The 16,184-nt window shown below is 42.0% G+C and overlaps 1 protein-coding gene across 3 annotated transcripts in view; it reads left to right on the forward strand.

Moving 5' to 3' along the window:
• LOC117384375 (adhesion G protein-coupled receptor B1-like) overlaps positions 1 to 16,184 on the forward strand; it is a 74,247-nt gene that overhangs the window by 9,357 nt on the left and 48,706 nt on the right. For all 3 annotated transcript variants that reach the window (XM_055227691.1, XM_055227693.1, XM_055227692.1), the window contains exon 3: positions 11,488 to 11,614. In XM_055227691.1, coding sequence (XP_055083666.1) covers positions 11,612 to 11,614 — 3 coding nt within the window. In that variant the 5' untranslated portion in view covers positions 11,488 to 11,611. The remainder of the gene's footprint in view (positions 1 to 11,487; positions 11,615 to 16,184) is intronic.

Below are 16,184 nucleotides of genomic sequence, written 5' to 3' on the forward strand. Positions count from 1 at the left end.
AGTACAACTACAGTATATACAGTACAACTACAGTATATACAGAACAACTACAGTACAACTACAGTATATACAGAACAACTACAGTACAACTACAGTACATACAGAACAACTACAGTACAACTACAGTATATACAGTACAACTACAGTACAACTACAGTACATACAGAACAACTACAGTACAACTACAGTATATACAGTACAACTACAGTATATACAGTACAACTACAGTACATACAGAACAACTACAGTACAACTACAGTACATACAGAACAACTACAGTACAACTACAGAACAATTACAGTATATACAGTACAACTACAGTACAACTACAGTATATACAGGACAACTACAGTACAACTACAGAATAACTACAGTACAACTACAGTATATACAGAACAACTACAGTACAACTACAGAATAACTACAGTACAACTACAGTATATACAGAACAACTACAGTACAACTACAGAACAACTACAGTACAACTACAGAACAACTACAGTACAACTACAGAATAACTACAGTACAACTACAGTATATACAGAACAACTACAGAACAACTACAGTATATACAGTACAACTACAGTACAACTACAGTATATACAGAACAACTACAGTACAACTACAGAATAACTACAGTACAACTACAGTATATACAGTACAACTACAGTATATACAGAACAACTACAGTACAACTACAGTATATACAGAACAACTACAGTACAACTACAGTACATACAGAACAACTACAGTACAACTACAGTATATACAGTACAACTACAGTATATACAGTACAACTACAGTACATACAGAACAACTACAGTACAACTACAGTACATACAGAACAACTACAGTACAACTACAGTACAACTACAGTATATACAGGACAACTACAGTACAACTACAGTATATACAGGACAACTACAGTACAACTACAGTACATACAGAATAACTAAAGTACAAATAGAACAGTTTGCACATAACAATGTTCGATTAAATTGACTTTAAATATCATTAAATAAACAGGATTGGCCTTGTTCCCATCTCCTGTCATCTTCATTGTCCTCGCTGATGGAAGGAGGTTTTCACTCAAAATCTCATGATACTTGGCTCCGTTCATTCTTTCCTTTACACAGATCAGTCGTCCTGGTCCATTTGCAGAAAAACAGCCCCAAAGCATGATGTTTCCACCCTCATGATTCACAGTAGGTCTGATGTTCTTTGGATGAGACTCTGCATTCTTTCTCCTCCAAACACGACAAATTGAGTTTTTACCAAAAAGTTGTATTTTTGTTTGATCTGACCATGTGACATTCTCCCAATCCTCTTCTGGATCGTCCAAATGCTTCTGTCAAACTTCAGACGGGCCTGGACATGTCCCGTCTTAATCAGGGGACACGTCTGGCACTGCAGGATTTGAGTCCCTGGTGGTGTAGTGTGTTACTGATGGTCCCTTTGTTACTTTGGTCCCAGTTCTCTGCAGGTCATTCACTCGGTCGTGTGGTTCTGGGGTTTTTGCTCTTTGTTCTTGTGTCATTTTGACCCCACGGGGTCAGATCTTGGTGGAGCCCCAGGTCTTGGTCTTGTTCCATTTTGTAATACTTGCTCCACAGTTGATTTGTTGACTCCAGCTCTTACCTGTTGCAGATTGAGTGTTCGGGGCCTGGTGTCTACAGTTTTGTTTGTGGTTCCTTTGCTCTTTGGTCTTGTCCATAGTGGAGTTTGAGTCTGACTGTTTGAGGTTGTGGACATGTGTCTTTTATACTGAGGACGAGTTCAAACAGGGGCCATTAATACAGAGAACGAGTGGAGGACAGAGGAGCCTCTGAAAGAAGAAGGTACAGGTCTGTGAGAGACACAGATCTTGTTTGTTTGTAGGTGAACAAATACTTATTTACCTCTCATCTTTTTAAATGGGAGAACTTGCACAGTTGGGGCTGAATAAACACCTTTTTTGATAAACCAGGACGACAGCACGGTCCAATTTACAAACACAGATCAAAAGTCAAATATCATTTTGAGTGGTGACAGCAGAGGTCGTGACAGTAGCTCAGTTTGTAAAGTATTTGTCCACTGATCTGATGGTTAGCAGTTCAAATCCCAGGGTTGGCAGGACACTTAACACCCCCCCCCCCCCCCCCCCCGTGTCTGTGTGCACTCGTGTGTGAATGTGTGTGTGAATGTGTGTGTGGTTCCTTAAAATAACACACTTTGAGCCTTAAAAGTAGAGAAACTTTAAGTGCAAATGATGAGGAAACACCTTTATAATGTGGTGACGAGCTCATAAAAGTCCATTTTACATTTTGCATAATATTTCCCCTTTAAAGCAGCTGTAAAATGAGCCGTTACGACGTAAGTGTCTAAGTGTCTTTGTCGTCCGACAGTCAAACGCTCTGTCTATAAATAGCATCCTGGTTATAGATTTACGCTTATGTTGCCAGTGCGAGTAGCAGAAACCTCAGATCCACCCTGGAAAACTGTGCTATAAATAAATAAAAAACATTACTTCCACGCTAGCATCCGTTAGCGTCTGCCTAATTTCAGCCTGATCTGATGCACTTGACAGGACACGGATCCAACTTATTATAAAACATTATTTATATTTGCCCGATGTTATATTAACCATCCCCGTAACTGGAAGATTAGCCCTGACAAATCTGCAGTCAGAGCTAAATTATTAACAAACTTTGCCACTTTCCATTATCGTCACTCCACTCTCTGCTCTGGAAAATATGCTAAAATTAGCTTAGCGCTCCTTCTGGCCCGCGCTACATCATTTCTGCTCTGTGTGAATTGAAAATAAAACAAACCAGCTGGAGTTTTTGATCCAGGAAAGTCAAAAGAACGAAGAGGGACTTTGGCGTCATTGTTTACCAGACGCTAGCCCCGAGCTAGCTCAGCGTTTGATCACAGAAATCACCTCTGCGGACCCTGTTAGCGTGGAACGATGTGTGGTTTTATCAAAGTTGTCAGTTCTGGCCGTCGCGATTTTCTTTCTCCATCATTTTCAATATGATTCATGAAAAGGTGAGGAGTGGGAGGCGGTTTGTTTACATACACCGCTAACACAGAACGCCTTTCGGGAGCCTGCTTCAGACGGTGTTAGCGCAGTTAGCTTGTTAAGACGGGAGAACACAGGGCCAATAGGTTAGACTATTAGCTGCTAATATTCACAGAAAGTACTGGAGCCGTGGACGCCGTCCCCAGGCGTCGCCAGGATGTGGAAACTTTATTTAAATAGATGTGTTGTTTTCATTTTGTTTTGTACACTGATATTTTGAATAACATTGTGTTTTTCTGATTTTACAGTTCAAAACGCTGCCATTTTTCAGTTTCACACAGCGGCATTTCACTTTTCTTTTTCTTTTTTTTTTTTGGGCCGAGAGGATTTTAAAAATTTTCATTTCACCATAAAACAATTTTCAATTTTGCCTCAGTCCATTTTAAATTAGTTTCAGCTTTGAAAAGTCAGACATGTTTCTTGCCCTTTACAGAAATTACGCTGTAGCAGAAATAACAAAACACACAGCGCTGTAATAGATGCCCTTAGTCAGATTTACTGCTTATTTATCCAGACCAGCCCTTTATGTCCCGGGGACAGACGAGGGGGACAAAGGCCCAGGACCTTCATCTTATTCATTTATATTCCAGGGGGCCCGTGTGAGGCTTTTTCCCCCTGGGCCCCCACATTTCTCAGACCCTGGTGCAGAGTGCAGGTGGGTCGGCTGTTTGCAGCTGCCCCTCGTGCCACAGGAGGGCGCTGTCCCACCCAATCAGACTATATAAGGCAGGAGTCTCAAACTCGCAGCCCAGGGACCAATTGCGGCCCGCGAGACAATATTTTGTGGCCCGCAGGACAATGTGAAAGTTTAATGTTAGTGAGGCTTTATCATGTTGTGTGTAGAATCGATAAACCCCAAACACACGTGTCACTCCCGCTGTGTGTACGCCCGTCACAAAAGATTCAACAAATAACGATGTAGATCCATAAAATCCACAAGAACAGGCGTATTTCCTCATGTTGAAAACAGAGATGACGTTTGAGAAGATTTTAACAAAGCTTTTTTTTGTGGAATATGGCCCAGACTCACCCAGACTCCGCCTCCTGTGGCCCCCAGATCATTTGAGTTTGAGACCCCTGATACAGGGATTGGACTCACTCATTGTGTGATGTCACCACAGAGTTCAGCTCCAACATTATTGGGAAAACCTGGAGCATCGTTCCATATTTGGAATTCTGACCTTGAGTATCATAGCAACCAAAGAGCCAATCAGGAGCGAAGATGTTGAAGGTAACGCCCCTTCCCGCCTGCACAGCTGGTTTATCAGGGAGAGGGCCCTTAGCAACACTGTCAATCAAACCTGTTGCTAACGCTAACAGGAGCGACCTCGGGGAAAGAAGGACCTGATTTGTCTGTTATTAATGTTCAGATCTTGATTTACAGACACAATAGTGAAATAAAAACCCCAGGATCATGTAGAGGGTTAATACGAACATTTAAGACCAGAATGACGAGGGGACACAGTTTTTCAATAGAAAGTGAATTGGAGATTAGCCGCCATAGCTGCTTTAGCCTCGATGAGCTTCATTTGGAGCTGAACGCTGTGACGTCACACTCACTCAGTCACCTCCAAAACGCAGCTATAATGTCAGTAAAAATATGAAATAAAATAAACAAAGACGTTGCAAAACCAAAATAGTGAAATGGATTACACAGTTTGTGCTTTATAAATGAAATCTCGTCTCATTCTCGTGGAAATAGCGTCTCGCCACTGACTCACTGCCATCCGGGCTCCTGCTGCTCTCACCTAATAACCTGATGAACCCCCTCGTCTCATGGATCCGTGGTGAGTCCAAATTTGGGGCTTTTCCCTCGGTGCTGGCAGCCCAGGTTAGCTCCATGTAGCTCCCAGATTTGGCAGTGACAGTGTTGCATGCTGGGAAACTGGACCCAAACGTAAATTATCCAATTACACTCTGGGGTTGTAGCGTCTGTGGCCGTCGTGGCGTTCGCAGAGAGGCTAATCTGAGAAACTGCAGCGGGTTGTGATATATTGGATTTGTGTTAGCGCTGAGGTGCTAATGTCAGCAGCGCGCGGCTATCTCCTGGGGCTAACGCACATGCTAGCAAAAACAACACGGGGGGTGGAGCGCAGACTGTTTCACTGCAATTTCATACAAACAAAAGGCCGTCCGTTTATGAACACGATACCAAATGTTCTTTTATTGAACCACACAGACTTTGGGCGACGGTGGCTCAGTTGGTAGAGCGTTTGTCCACCGATCGAAAGGTTGGCGGTGCGATTCCTGCTGCCGCGGATCTTCATGGAGATGTTATTGCTTTGCCTGAAATGCACTAAAGACATTTGACTGATCCAGGTTCTGTTCAAAAATTGCGTGTGTGCTGAAAGTGAGCACACCTTCACAGACAGAAAAGTTACACACTGCACCTTTAGGAATTACTACAGTAGAACTTTTAGGATTGAAGCAGGAGCGGTTCTGTCCAGTGTCTTGGTCAGCTCTTGATGGGAATAACCACCCAAATAACACAAGGACAACACAAGGAGAACATGCAAACTCCTCGTCAAACTCAGGAGCAGAGGATCAACAAAAGACAAAAAAAATATAATTATGCACAAATCACTGGTCAGATATTCGTTCCTGTCCATCCATGTTCTTCCTCTTATCCGGGGTCGGGTCACACGGGCAGCAGTCGAAGCAGGAGCCCCCAGACTTCCCTCACCCTAGACACTTCCTCGTGACACGAACACCCAAGTCCAGTCTCCACGTGGAGGAGCAGCGGCTTTACTCCGAGCTCCTCCCACGTGACTGAGCGCCCAGACTCTGAGGAGGGAACGCTTTAAACGCTTGTATCCACGCTCACGATGATCAGGATCTTAGGTGAGGAACGGAGATCTAAACCAGGATGAAACCAAGGACGAAAACCAGGATGAAACCAGAATGAAACTCAAACTAAACCGGGATAAAACCAACATGAAACCACAAAGAAACCAGGACAAAACCAGGACAAAACCAGGACAAAACCAGGACAAAACCAGGACAAAATCAGGACAAAATCAGGACAAAATCAGGACAAAACCAGGACAAAACCAGGACAAAACCAGGACAAAACCAGGACAAAACCAGGACAAAACCAGGACAAAATCAGGACAAAACCAGGACAAAATCAGGACAAAACCAGGATGGAACCGGGGAAAAAACGGGACAAAACCAACATGAAACCACAATGAAATCAGGAGAAAACCAGGACAAAACCAGGACAAAACCAGGACAAAACCAGGACAAAACCAGGACAAAACCAGGACAAAACCAGGACAAAACCAGGACAAAATCAGGACAAAACCAGGACAAAACCAGGACAAAACCAGGACAAAACCAGGACAAAATCAGGACAAAATCAGGACAAAACCAGGACAAAACCAGGGTGGAACCGGGAAAAAAAACGGCACAAAACCGAAATGAAACTGGGACAAAAACAAGACAAAACCAGGACCAAACCAGGACCAAACCAGGACCATAGGTGAGGGTAGGACCATCGATTAATTTAAATCAAAAGCTTTGCCTTTGGACTCTTCTTCTTCGAGCTTCTTCTTCTCCACATCAGTCCGATACAGCGACCTCATCACTGCAGACGCTCCACCTGTCAATCACACGCCCCGCCCCCCTCCAGAACAAGACCCCGAGAGACTTCCCCTCCTCCACTTCAGTCAGGGACTTCTGTTAAACCTGTTTGAATATATATAAATATGAGTTTGTGTACAGTGTTGTAACTGAAAATGACACGAGTGAGTTCAGTGTTGGACGTGTTGTGTTTAATGAAACGCTCCAAACCCAGACCTCGGAGCAGTGTCTCCTCTGAACTCGTCCCGCTGACTGGCAGCTTAAGTGCTTCCATTGTCACTCTTTGACACATTAATTGGGATTGTGGCTCAAGTCTGACTCAAAACCTGTGTGTTTCCATCCAGTCCATGTAAATGGAGTGAGTCAGGAGGTCATCAGTTTGAGTTCTGCTGCTGTCTCTTCATTATGTTCTGTGGCGTTTAATCGACTTCAATTTGCTTAAAAATATTGGCAATATGCAATTTAAAATGCCCAACCAGTTTCTGTCAGATTTGTTCTGTTTCTTAATTAAAATACATTCATCCACATTCATCTAAAAGTTACAGAACAACAACGATGGAGCCCATGATGTTTTTATTTTGAGTTGTGCTTTGTGATCAGACGAGGCTCCTCTTTATTGTGTCACATGGAAGAAAACAGGGCTGAGTTATTTAAGTACTGTATTTACTGGACTGTACGTCGCTCTGGAGTATCAGTCTGAAAAAATGCATAATAATGAACAAAATGACATATATAAGCACTTTTTGGGGAATTTATTTTACAAAATCCGAGACCAAGAACAGACATTTTATCTTTAAAGTCAAGTTCTAATAATAATAATAAAATGTGGAACAACAGGCTGAATATCAGTACATCACGCTAACGCTAATGCTAATGCTAACGCTAATGCTAACGCTAATGCTAACGTAACACATTTATATTAATTCAGCTCCATGAAGCACAGACAGAACTGAACACGTGTCTGGTTTGTTAACGTAAGATATTAACAGTTAATCACATAAATAAAGAATAAAAACAACACATTTACTCTGGATCTCACTCCAAACTCCACCAGCTCCGGCGGCAGATGAAGCGCCGCGTCCTCTTCTGCGTGACTGTCTTACTGGTACAAGTCTACAGCGCCCCCATGTGGTCGTCACTGTGACGATAACCAAGATGTGACATTATATATTTAATCATTTCACATATAAGTCTCACCCCAGACAAACTATGAAAAAGTGACACTTACAGTCCAGAAAGTACTATACTATACTAATACTATACTCATCTATAATGAGCTTTAATTTAATGATTTTTAATAATCCAGAAAATCATAATAATTGGAAAACAGTCATATCGAGGATTATTATGAAGAACGTTTTTCTTGTGACGCAGGTTTTAGTGAAACGGCGTCGTTAAATATCACACACTGATCAGATCTGTACAAATGTAACTGAAGCCAGTTTACACTTTCTGAAAAGGATCTGGAGCCTCCCCTGTTGCAGTAGTAGTAGTAGTAGTAGTAGTAGTAGTAGTAGTAGTAGTAGTAGTAGTAGTAGTAGTAGTAGTAGTAGTAGTAGTAGTAGTAGTAGTAGTAGTAGTAGTAGTAGTAGTAGTAGTTCTTGTTTATAATGACACATTGTGAAATATAACGTCATGAGACAGTCTGACCCCTTCATTCCACCAAAAGTGTAGCTTTATCCACTGTGGATCTGAGTCAGGACGAGGTCAGGGACGTTCAGTCTCAACGTGGACCTGGTTCAGTCCTGATCTGGTCCAGGTTTAGTTCTAGGTTTTGTCCCAGTTTAGACCCAGTGTTGATGTGTGAGACAGAACTGAAGCAGAACTAAACTAGGACCCGTTTAACCTCCACCAGTACATGCCCCCTGTGCCACGCCCACTGTGACACGCCCCCTGTGACACGCCCACTGTGACACGCCCCCTGTGACACGCCCACTGTGACGTCCGCTCTTCCTTCTCCAGTTTTATTTTCTTAATCGTTGATACTCGTAGATTCTGCAGCGTCGCGTCGTCATTTTGGTCCAAATGTAAAAACGCTCTGCTCTAGTGTGACGTGCCTCTGTCCATAGGGGGCGCCACAGCATGAGGCGCTTTGTTGTGATGACGTTTACGGTGACGTCAGCTCCTATTGGACACCGATGTTTTCTAATTTGAATTCAGTGGATTTGTTTCTTTTACAAAGTGGTTTTAGATGAATATTATGATATAAAATGTGTAAATTATGTTCTTTAAATGAGAGCACACGCCATAAAAAGTGAGTCTAAACTGGGACTAAACCAGGACTAAACCAGGACTAAACCAGGTCTAAACCAGGTCTAAACCAGGTCTAAACCAGGTTTAAACCAGGACTAAACCAGGACTAAACCAGTCTAATCCAGTGAAAGAGCACTTTATTGGCTTGAGTGTCTGTTGTGGAGCAGACACACAGACAATAACAGGCCCGGAGTGAGATACCTGCGCTGAATGCAGATGAGGGCCTTAATTACACCTGTGGATCGGGACAAAACCGCCATTGTCACAGAACAGACGTTACCATGGAAACATGGTCCTGATGGAGAGGCTAATTTTTAAGCTAATTCCGCACACGCTGACGCTGGCTGAGGCGGGAAAAAAGCACCGAGTGGGACGAGTGCATTTCATCCACTTTTATACTGAAATGTGATGTGCTACGTTTATTTATGTTCCCCACAAGAACTAAACCAGGACTAAACCAGGTCTAAACCAGGTCTAAACCAGGTCTAAACCAGGTCTAAACCAGGTCTAAACCAGGTCTAAACCAGGACTAAACCAGGACTAAACCAGGACTAAACCAGGACTAAACCAGGACTAAACCAGGACTAAACCAGGACTAAACCAGGTCTAAACCAGGACTAAACCAGGTCTATCTGAGGTCATTTCAAATGCACTCATGTGTTTATCTGGAGGATGTTTTCTTCTGTCTAAATGAGGCAGACAAAAACAAATTCTGTTTATCCATAACAAAACATATTAAAATGTTTAGGGCAGAGTTTAGAGTTTACGAGGTCCAGGCATCTCTGACCAGCTCTGAGAAGAGTATATCTGTGTGTGTATATATATATATATATATATATATATATATATATATATATATATATATATATATATATATATATATATATATATATATATATATATATATGTGACCATGGGCACCACTGATGGCTTCACCCTCCAGGCCTTCTCCAGCTCATATTTTTCACATTTCTCATATGTTTTCATATTTCTCTGATTTTTTTAATATATATATTTTTTTATTTTTCATGTTTCATATTTTTCATATTTATCATATGTCTCATACTTATCATATTTCTCCTTTTCATCATGTCTCATTTATATTTCTCATTTTTCTAATACTGTTCATATTTTTCATATTTATCAAATTTATGTCATATTTCTCATCTTGTATATCTCATATTTATTGTATTTATCATTTTATCATATGTCTCATATTTATCATATGTCTCATATTTTTTGTTTTTCATATTTCTCTAAAGTATCTCATATTTCTCATACTTATCATATTTTTCTTATGTCTCATATTCATTATATGTCTCATATTTCTCTTTTCTAATATTGTTCATATTTATCATGTTTCTCATAAGTCTCATATTTTTTTATTTATCATGTTTATCTTATTTATCATATTTATTTTATTTCTGGTGGTTTGAACTCTACCTTTGTATTTATCGATACCACTGAAAAGTGAACACACTGCTCCTGTGGTCGGGCGGAGCTCAGGGAAACTCCTCTGACCTCTGACCTCACTCTGAGCTGTCAGTCACATGGTCAGCCCTCGGTCATGTGACTGGAGTTTTGTCCAAGTCTGATTCATTTTTCTGTTTTCTTTGGACGTCAGACGTGGAGTTTTTCTGCTGCTTTAGATTATGTCACAGGACGATCACACGACCATGTGACCTGATACTTTTAATAATAACACTAATAATACTGATACTACTACTACTACTACTATTACTACTGCTACTACTACTATTACTACTACTGCTACTATCACTATTTAATAATAATAATAATAATAATAATAATAATACAACTACTACTACTACTAGACTATTATATATATATATATATATATATATATATATATATATATATATATATATATATAATAGAACTTCTACTAGACTATTACTACTACTACTAATAATAATAATGACAATAATAATAATAATACAACAACAACTACTATTATACTATTTGCTACTACTACTACAAAAAAAAAAAATAATAATAATATTAAAATAATAATCATAATAATCATAATAAAATAATAATAATAATAATAATAATAATACGACAGTTAATTTGTCATCCTATTGTCATTTTATTATTATTATTATTATTATTATTATTATTATTATTATTATTATTATTATGCTCATATTAGTCTCATCTCGTGGCTAATCTCGTGGCTAATCTCGTGGCTAATCTTCGTGTTAAATTCTTAAACTCGTTCCTCTGACGCGCCTCGTGCGTCTGTTGCCGCCGGAGCCGCCGCTTCTTCCGCTTCTCTCCTTTTTCCTCCGCTTCCTCCGCGCATCGTCTCTCGCTGCACCGACGAAACGGAGCCAAACGGAGCCAAACGGAGCCAAACGGAGCCAAACGGAGCCAAACGGAGCCAAACGGAGCCAAACATGTAACGGGAGTCCGCGCCTGATCGTGACGGATCCACGGGACTTTACCCCGCGCGGTGTCTGTGATTTAGACTCTGAGGATCTGTCCTTTTCCATTCACCGCATCATCTGCTCTGTGTGTGTGTGTGTCTGTGTCTGTGTGTGTGTGTGTCCGTGTGTGTGTCTCAGCAGCTCCTCTGCGCTCGGGTCCTGGTCTCCACGCGGCTGCAGGACGCTGCTCGTCGACTCCTACAGAACCAGATGCGTTTGTGACAGATTATCCACCTTCGCCATTTTAGCTCGACTCAATCCTGAGATGGTAAGTCCTGACACACACACACACACACACACACACACACACACACACACACACACACATCTGCGGGAGGCTGTTTTGTTGTGTTTTGTGCGGATGCTGCTCTAAAGGGCGTCATTGTCAGACCCTCCCTCTCCAAACGCCCCCCCCCCCCTCCCCGCACGCGCCCGCACGCGCGCTAAAGGTGATGACGCTGAAGAAACGCTGATTATAAAACCTAAAGTGAAAGAAAAAACAGAAAACACCGAGTGAAGGAGCAGAGGAGAGGGGCTAGTGAGCTAACAGGGCTAATGAGCTGCAGATACAGACCCTGTCCTCAGTCACAGAGACTGAAGCTGAAGCTGAAGCTGAAGCTGAGACTGAAGCAGGTTTTTACAGCAGAATGTTCATATTGAGACCCACGTGACGCCTGTTTCCCCCAAAGCGGCGCCTGATACAGGAGCAGATTTACATATGAGGCAGTGACAGGCCCAGAGGAGCAGGAGCTGTGAGGAGGAGCTGTGAGGAGGAGGAGCTGTGAGGAGGAGCTGTGAGGAGGAGGAGCTGTGAGGAGGAACCAACAAAAATGGCACCTTCCTGAGGCTGGAGGGTTCAGTGTGGAGTCTGTGGAGGGAGGTGCACAGGAGGGAGGTGCACAGGAGGGAGGTGCACAGGAGGGAGGTGCACAGGAGGGAGGTGCACAGGAGGGTGAGGGTGTCTTCAAACAGAAACACACACATGCAGCAGAGTGTGTCAGTGTGTATCAGAGTGTGTGTCAGAGTGTGTATCAGAGTGTGTGTCAGAGTGTGTATCAGAGTGTGTATCAGAGTGTGTGTCAGAGTGTGTATCAGAGTGTGTATCAGAGTGTGTGTCAGAGTGTGTATCAGAGTGTGTGTCAGAGTGTGTATCAGAGTGTGTGTCAGAGTGTGTATCAGAGTGTGTATCAGAGTGTGTGTCGGGGTGTGTGTCAGAGTGTGTGTCAGAGTGTGTGTCAGAGTGTGTGTCAGAGTGTGTGTCGGGGTGTGTGTCAGAGTGTGTGTCAGAGTGTGTGTCGGGGTGTGTGTCAGAGTGTGTGTCAGAGTGTGTGTCAGAGTGTGTGTCAGAGTGTGTGTCAGAGTGTGTGTCAGAGTGTGTGTCAGAGTGTGTGTCGGGGTGTGTGTCAGAGTGTGTGTCGGGGTGTGTGTCAGAGTGTGTGTCGGGGTGTGTGTCAGAGTGTGTATCAGAGTGTGTGTCAGAGTGTGTGTCAGAGTGTGTGTCAGAGTGTGTGTCAGAGTGTGTGTCAGAGTGTGTGTCGGGGTGTGTGTCAGAGTGTGTGTCGGGGTGTGTGTCAGAGTGTGTATCAGAGTGTGTGTCAGAGTGTGTATCAGAGTGTGTGTCAGAGTGTGTATCAGAGTGTGTGTCGGGGTGTGTGTCAGAGTGTGTATCAGAGTGTGTATCAGAGTGTGTGTCAGAGTGTGTGTCAGAGTGTGTGTCAGAGTGTGTGTCAGAGTGTGTGTCAGTGTCTCTGGGGTCAGGATCATCCTGTGTGTGTTTTTTTTAGATTTGAGCTGTAGGTTGAATAAATGACTTTTTATTCATTAAAGGTTCATATTCCTCTATTTTCTGATCTGTTCTGTTGTTTCCTCGTCACACACAGACCTGGAGTTGTGTTTTGTTTCATTCTCACATGTTTAACACACAAACCTGCAGATTTAGGCTGAAAACACTCTGTTCCACCTTGTGATGTCATCATGTGGTGATACAGGAAGTGCTCCACTGTGTTTTTAAACTCCACACACCTTCAGCTTCTGGAATTGTTAATCTTTTACTGAACTAAAGTTAAAAATAGGAGGAGTTAAATTTAAAACTACCACTTGATGACATCACAAGGTGGAACAGAGCGTTTTGAGCTTTGGAGACAGAGGCAGATCTGTGATGTTTGAGCTGAGGAGGTTTTATCTTATCACAGTATTTTTTGATAGAGGCGGAAACTGGGGTTTCATAAGTTTTCTTCTTTGCTCCTTTTCAAACATAAATTAAAAAAAATAATGAAATTGTGCATGAGCTCGAAATAAATAAATAAATGGAATTAAATGAACAAAATGAAAGTAAAAACTATCAGAACATCACATTGTAGCTGCTGTTTCAGTGTTTGAGTAGAACGTATTTTTCAGCTCTGGGGTTTGATTTTAAATCCATAAAGAACATTTACATTTTTAGTCCTGGTTCAGTCCTGGTTTAGTCCTGGTTTAGTCCTGGTTTAATCCTGGTTTAGTCCATGTTTAGTCCTGGTTTAGTCCTGGTTTAGTCCTGTTTTAGTCCTGGTTTAGTCCATGTTTAGTCCTGGTTTAGTCCTGGTTTAGTCCTGGTTTAATCCTGGTTTAGTCCTGGTTTAGTCCTGGTTTAGTCCATGTTTAGTCCTAGTTTTGTCCTGGTTTAGACCTGGTCTAGTCTTGGTTTAGTCCATGTTTAGTCCTAGTTTAGTCCTGTTTTAGTCCTGCTTTAGTCCATGTTTAGTCCTGGTTTAGTCCTGGTTTAGTCCTGGTTTAGTCCTGGTTTAGTCCTGGTTTAGACCTGGTTTAGTCCTGGTTTAGTCCTGTTTTAGTCCTGTTTTAGTCCTGGTTTAGTCCTGGTTTAGTCCATGTTTAGTCCTAGTTTTGTCCTGGTTTAGTCCTGGTTTAGTCCATGTTTAGTCCATGTTTAGTCCATGTTTAGTCCTGCTTTAGTCCATGTTTAGTCCATGTTTAGTCCTGGTTTAGTCCTGGTTTAGTCCTGGTTTAGTCCATGTTTAGTCCATGTTTAGTCCTGGTTTAGACCTGGTTTAGTCCTGGTTTAGTCCTGGTTTAGTCCTGTTTTAGTCCTGGTTTATTCCTGGTTTAGTGCTGGTTTAGTCCTAGTTTTGTCCTGGTTTAGTCCATGTTTAGTCCTGGTTTAGTCCTGGTTTAGTCCTGTTTTAGTCCTGTTTTAGTCCTGGTTTAGTGCTGGTTTAGTCCTGCTTTAGTCCATGTTTCGTCCATGTTTAGTCCTGGTTTAGTCCTGGTTTAGTCCTATTTTAGTCCTGCTTTAGTCCATGTTTAGTCCATGTTTAGTCCTGGTTTAGTCCTGCTTTAGTCCATGTTTAGTCCATGTTTTGTCCTGGTTTAGACCTGGTCTAGTCTTGGTTTAGTCCATGTTTAGTCCTAGTTTAGTCCTGTTTTAGTCCTGCTTTAGTCCATGTTTAGTCCATGTTTAGTCCTGGTTTAGTCCATGTTTAGTCCTGGTTTAGTCCATGTTTAGTCCTGGTTTAGTCCATGTTTAGTCCTTGTTTAGTCCTGGTTTAGTCCTGGTTTAGTCCATGTTTAGTCCTGGTTTAGTCCTGGTTTAGTCCTGGTTTAGTCCTAGTTTAGTCCTGGTTTAGTCCTGGTTTAGTCCTGGTTTAGTCCTGGTTTAGTCCATGTTTAGTCCTGGTTTAGTCCTGGTTTAGTCCTGGTTTAGTCCATGTTTAGTCCTGGTTTAGTCCATGTTTAGTCCTGGTTTAGTCCATGTTTAGTCCTGGTTTAGTCCATGTTTAGTCCTTGTTTAGTCCTGGTTTAGTCCTGGTTTAGTCCATGTTTAGTCCTGGTTTAGTCCTGGTTTAGTCCTGGTTTAGTCCTAGTTTAGTCCTGGTTTAGTCCTGGTTTAGTCCTGGTTTAGTCCTGGTTTAGTCCATGTTTAGTCCTGGTTTAGTCCTGGTTTAGTCCTGGTTTAGTCCATGTTTAGTCCATGTTTAGTCCTGGTTTTGTCCTGGTTTAGTCCTGGTTTAGTCCTGGTTTAGTCCTGGTTTAGTGCTGGTTTAGTGCTGGTTTAGTCCATGTTTAGTCCTAGTTTTGTCCTGGTTTAGTCCTGGTTTAGTCCTGTTTTAGTCCTGCTTTAGTCCATGTTTAGTCCATGTTTAGTCCTGGTTTAGTCCTGGTTTAGTCCTATTTTAGTCCTGCTTTAGTCCATGTTTAGTCCATGTTTAGTCCTGGTTTAGTCCTGCTTTAGTCCATGTTTAGTCCATGTTTTGTCCTGGTTTAGACCTGGTCTAATCTTGGTTTAGTCCATGTTTAGTCCTAGTTTAGTCCTGTTTTAGTCCTGCTTTAGTCCATGTTTAGTCCATGTTTAGTCCTGGTTTAGTCCATGTTTAGTCCTGGTTTAGTCCATGTTTAGTCCTTGTTTAGTCCTGGTTTAGTCCTGGTTTAGTCCATGTTTAGTCCTGGTTTAGTCCTGGTTTAGTCCTAGTTTAGTCCTGGTTTAGTCCTGGTTTAGTCCTGGTTTAGTCCTGGTTTAGTCCATGTTTAGTCCTGGTTTAGTCCTGGTTTAGTCCTGGTTTAGTCCATGTTTAGTCCTTGTTTAGTCCATGTTTAGTCCATGTTTAGTCCTGGTTTAGTCCATGTTTAGTCCTGGTTTAGTCCATGTTTAGTCCTGGTTTAGTCCTGGTTTAGTCCTGGTTTAGTCCATGTTTAGTCCATGTTTAGTCCATGTTTAGTCCTGGTTTAGTCCATGTTTAGTCCTTGTTTAGTCCTGGTTTAGTCCTGGTTTAGTCCATGTTTAGTCCTGGTTTAGTCCTGGTTTAGTCCTGGTTTAGTCCTGGTTTAGTCCTAGTTTAGTCCTGGTT

The sequence above is a fragment of the Periophthalmus magnuspinnatus genome, chromosome 16 (genome assembly GCF_009829125.3).
Source record: "Periophthalmus magnuspinnatus isolate fPerMag1 chromosome 16, fPerMag1.2.pri, whole genome shotgun sequence".
NCBI classification, from domain to species: domain Eukaryota; kingdom Metazoa; phylum Chordata; class Actinopteri; order Gobiiformes; family Gobiidae; genus Periophthalmus; species Periophthalmus magnuspinnatus.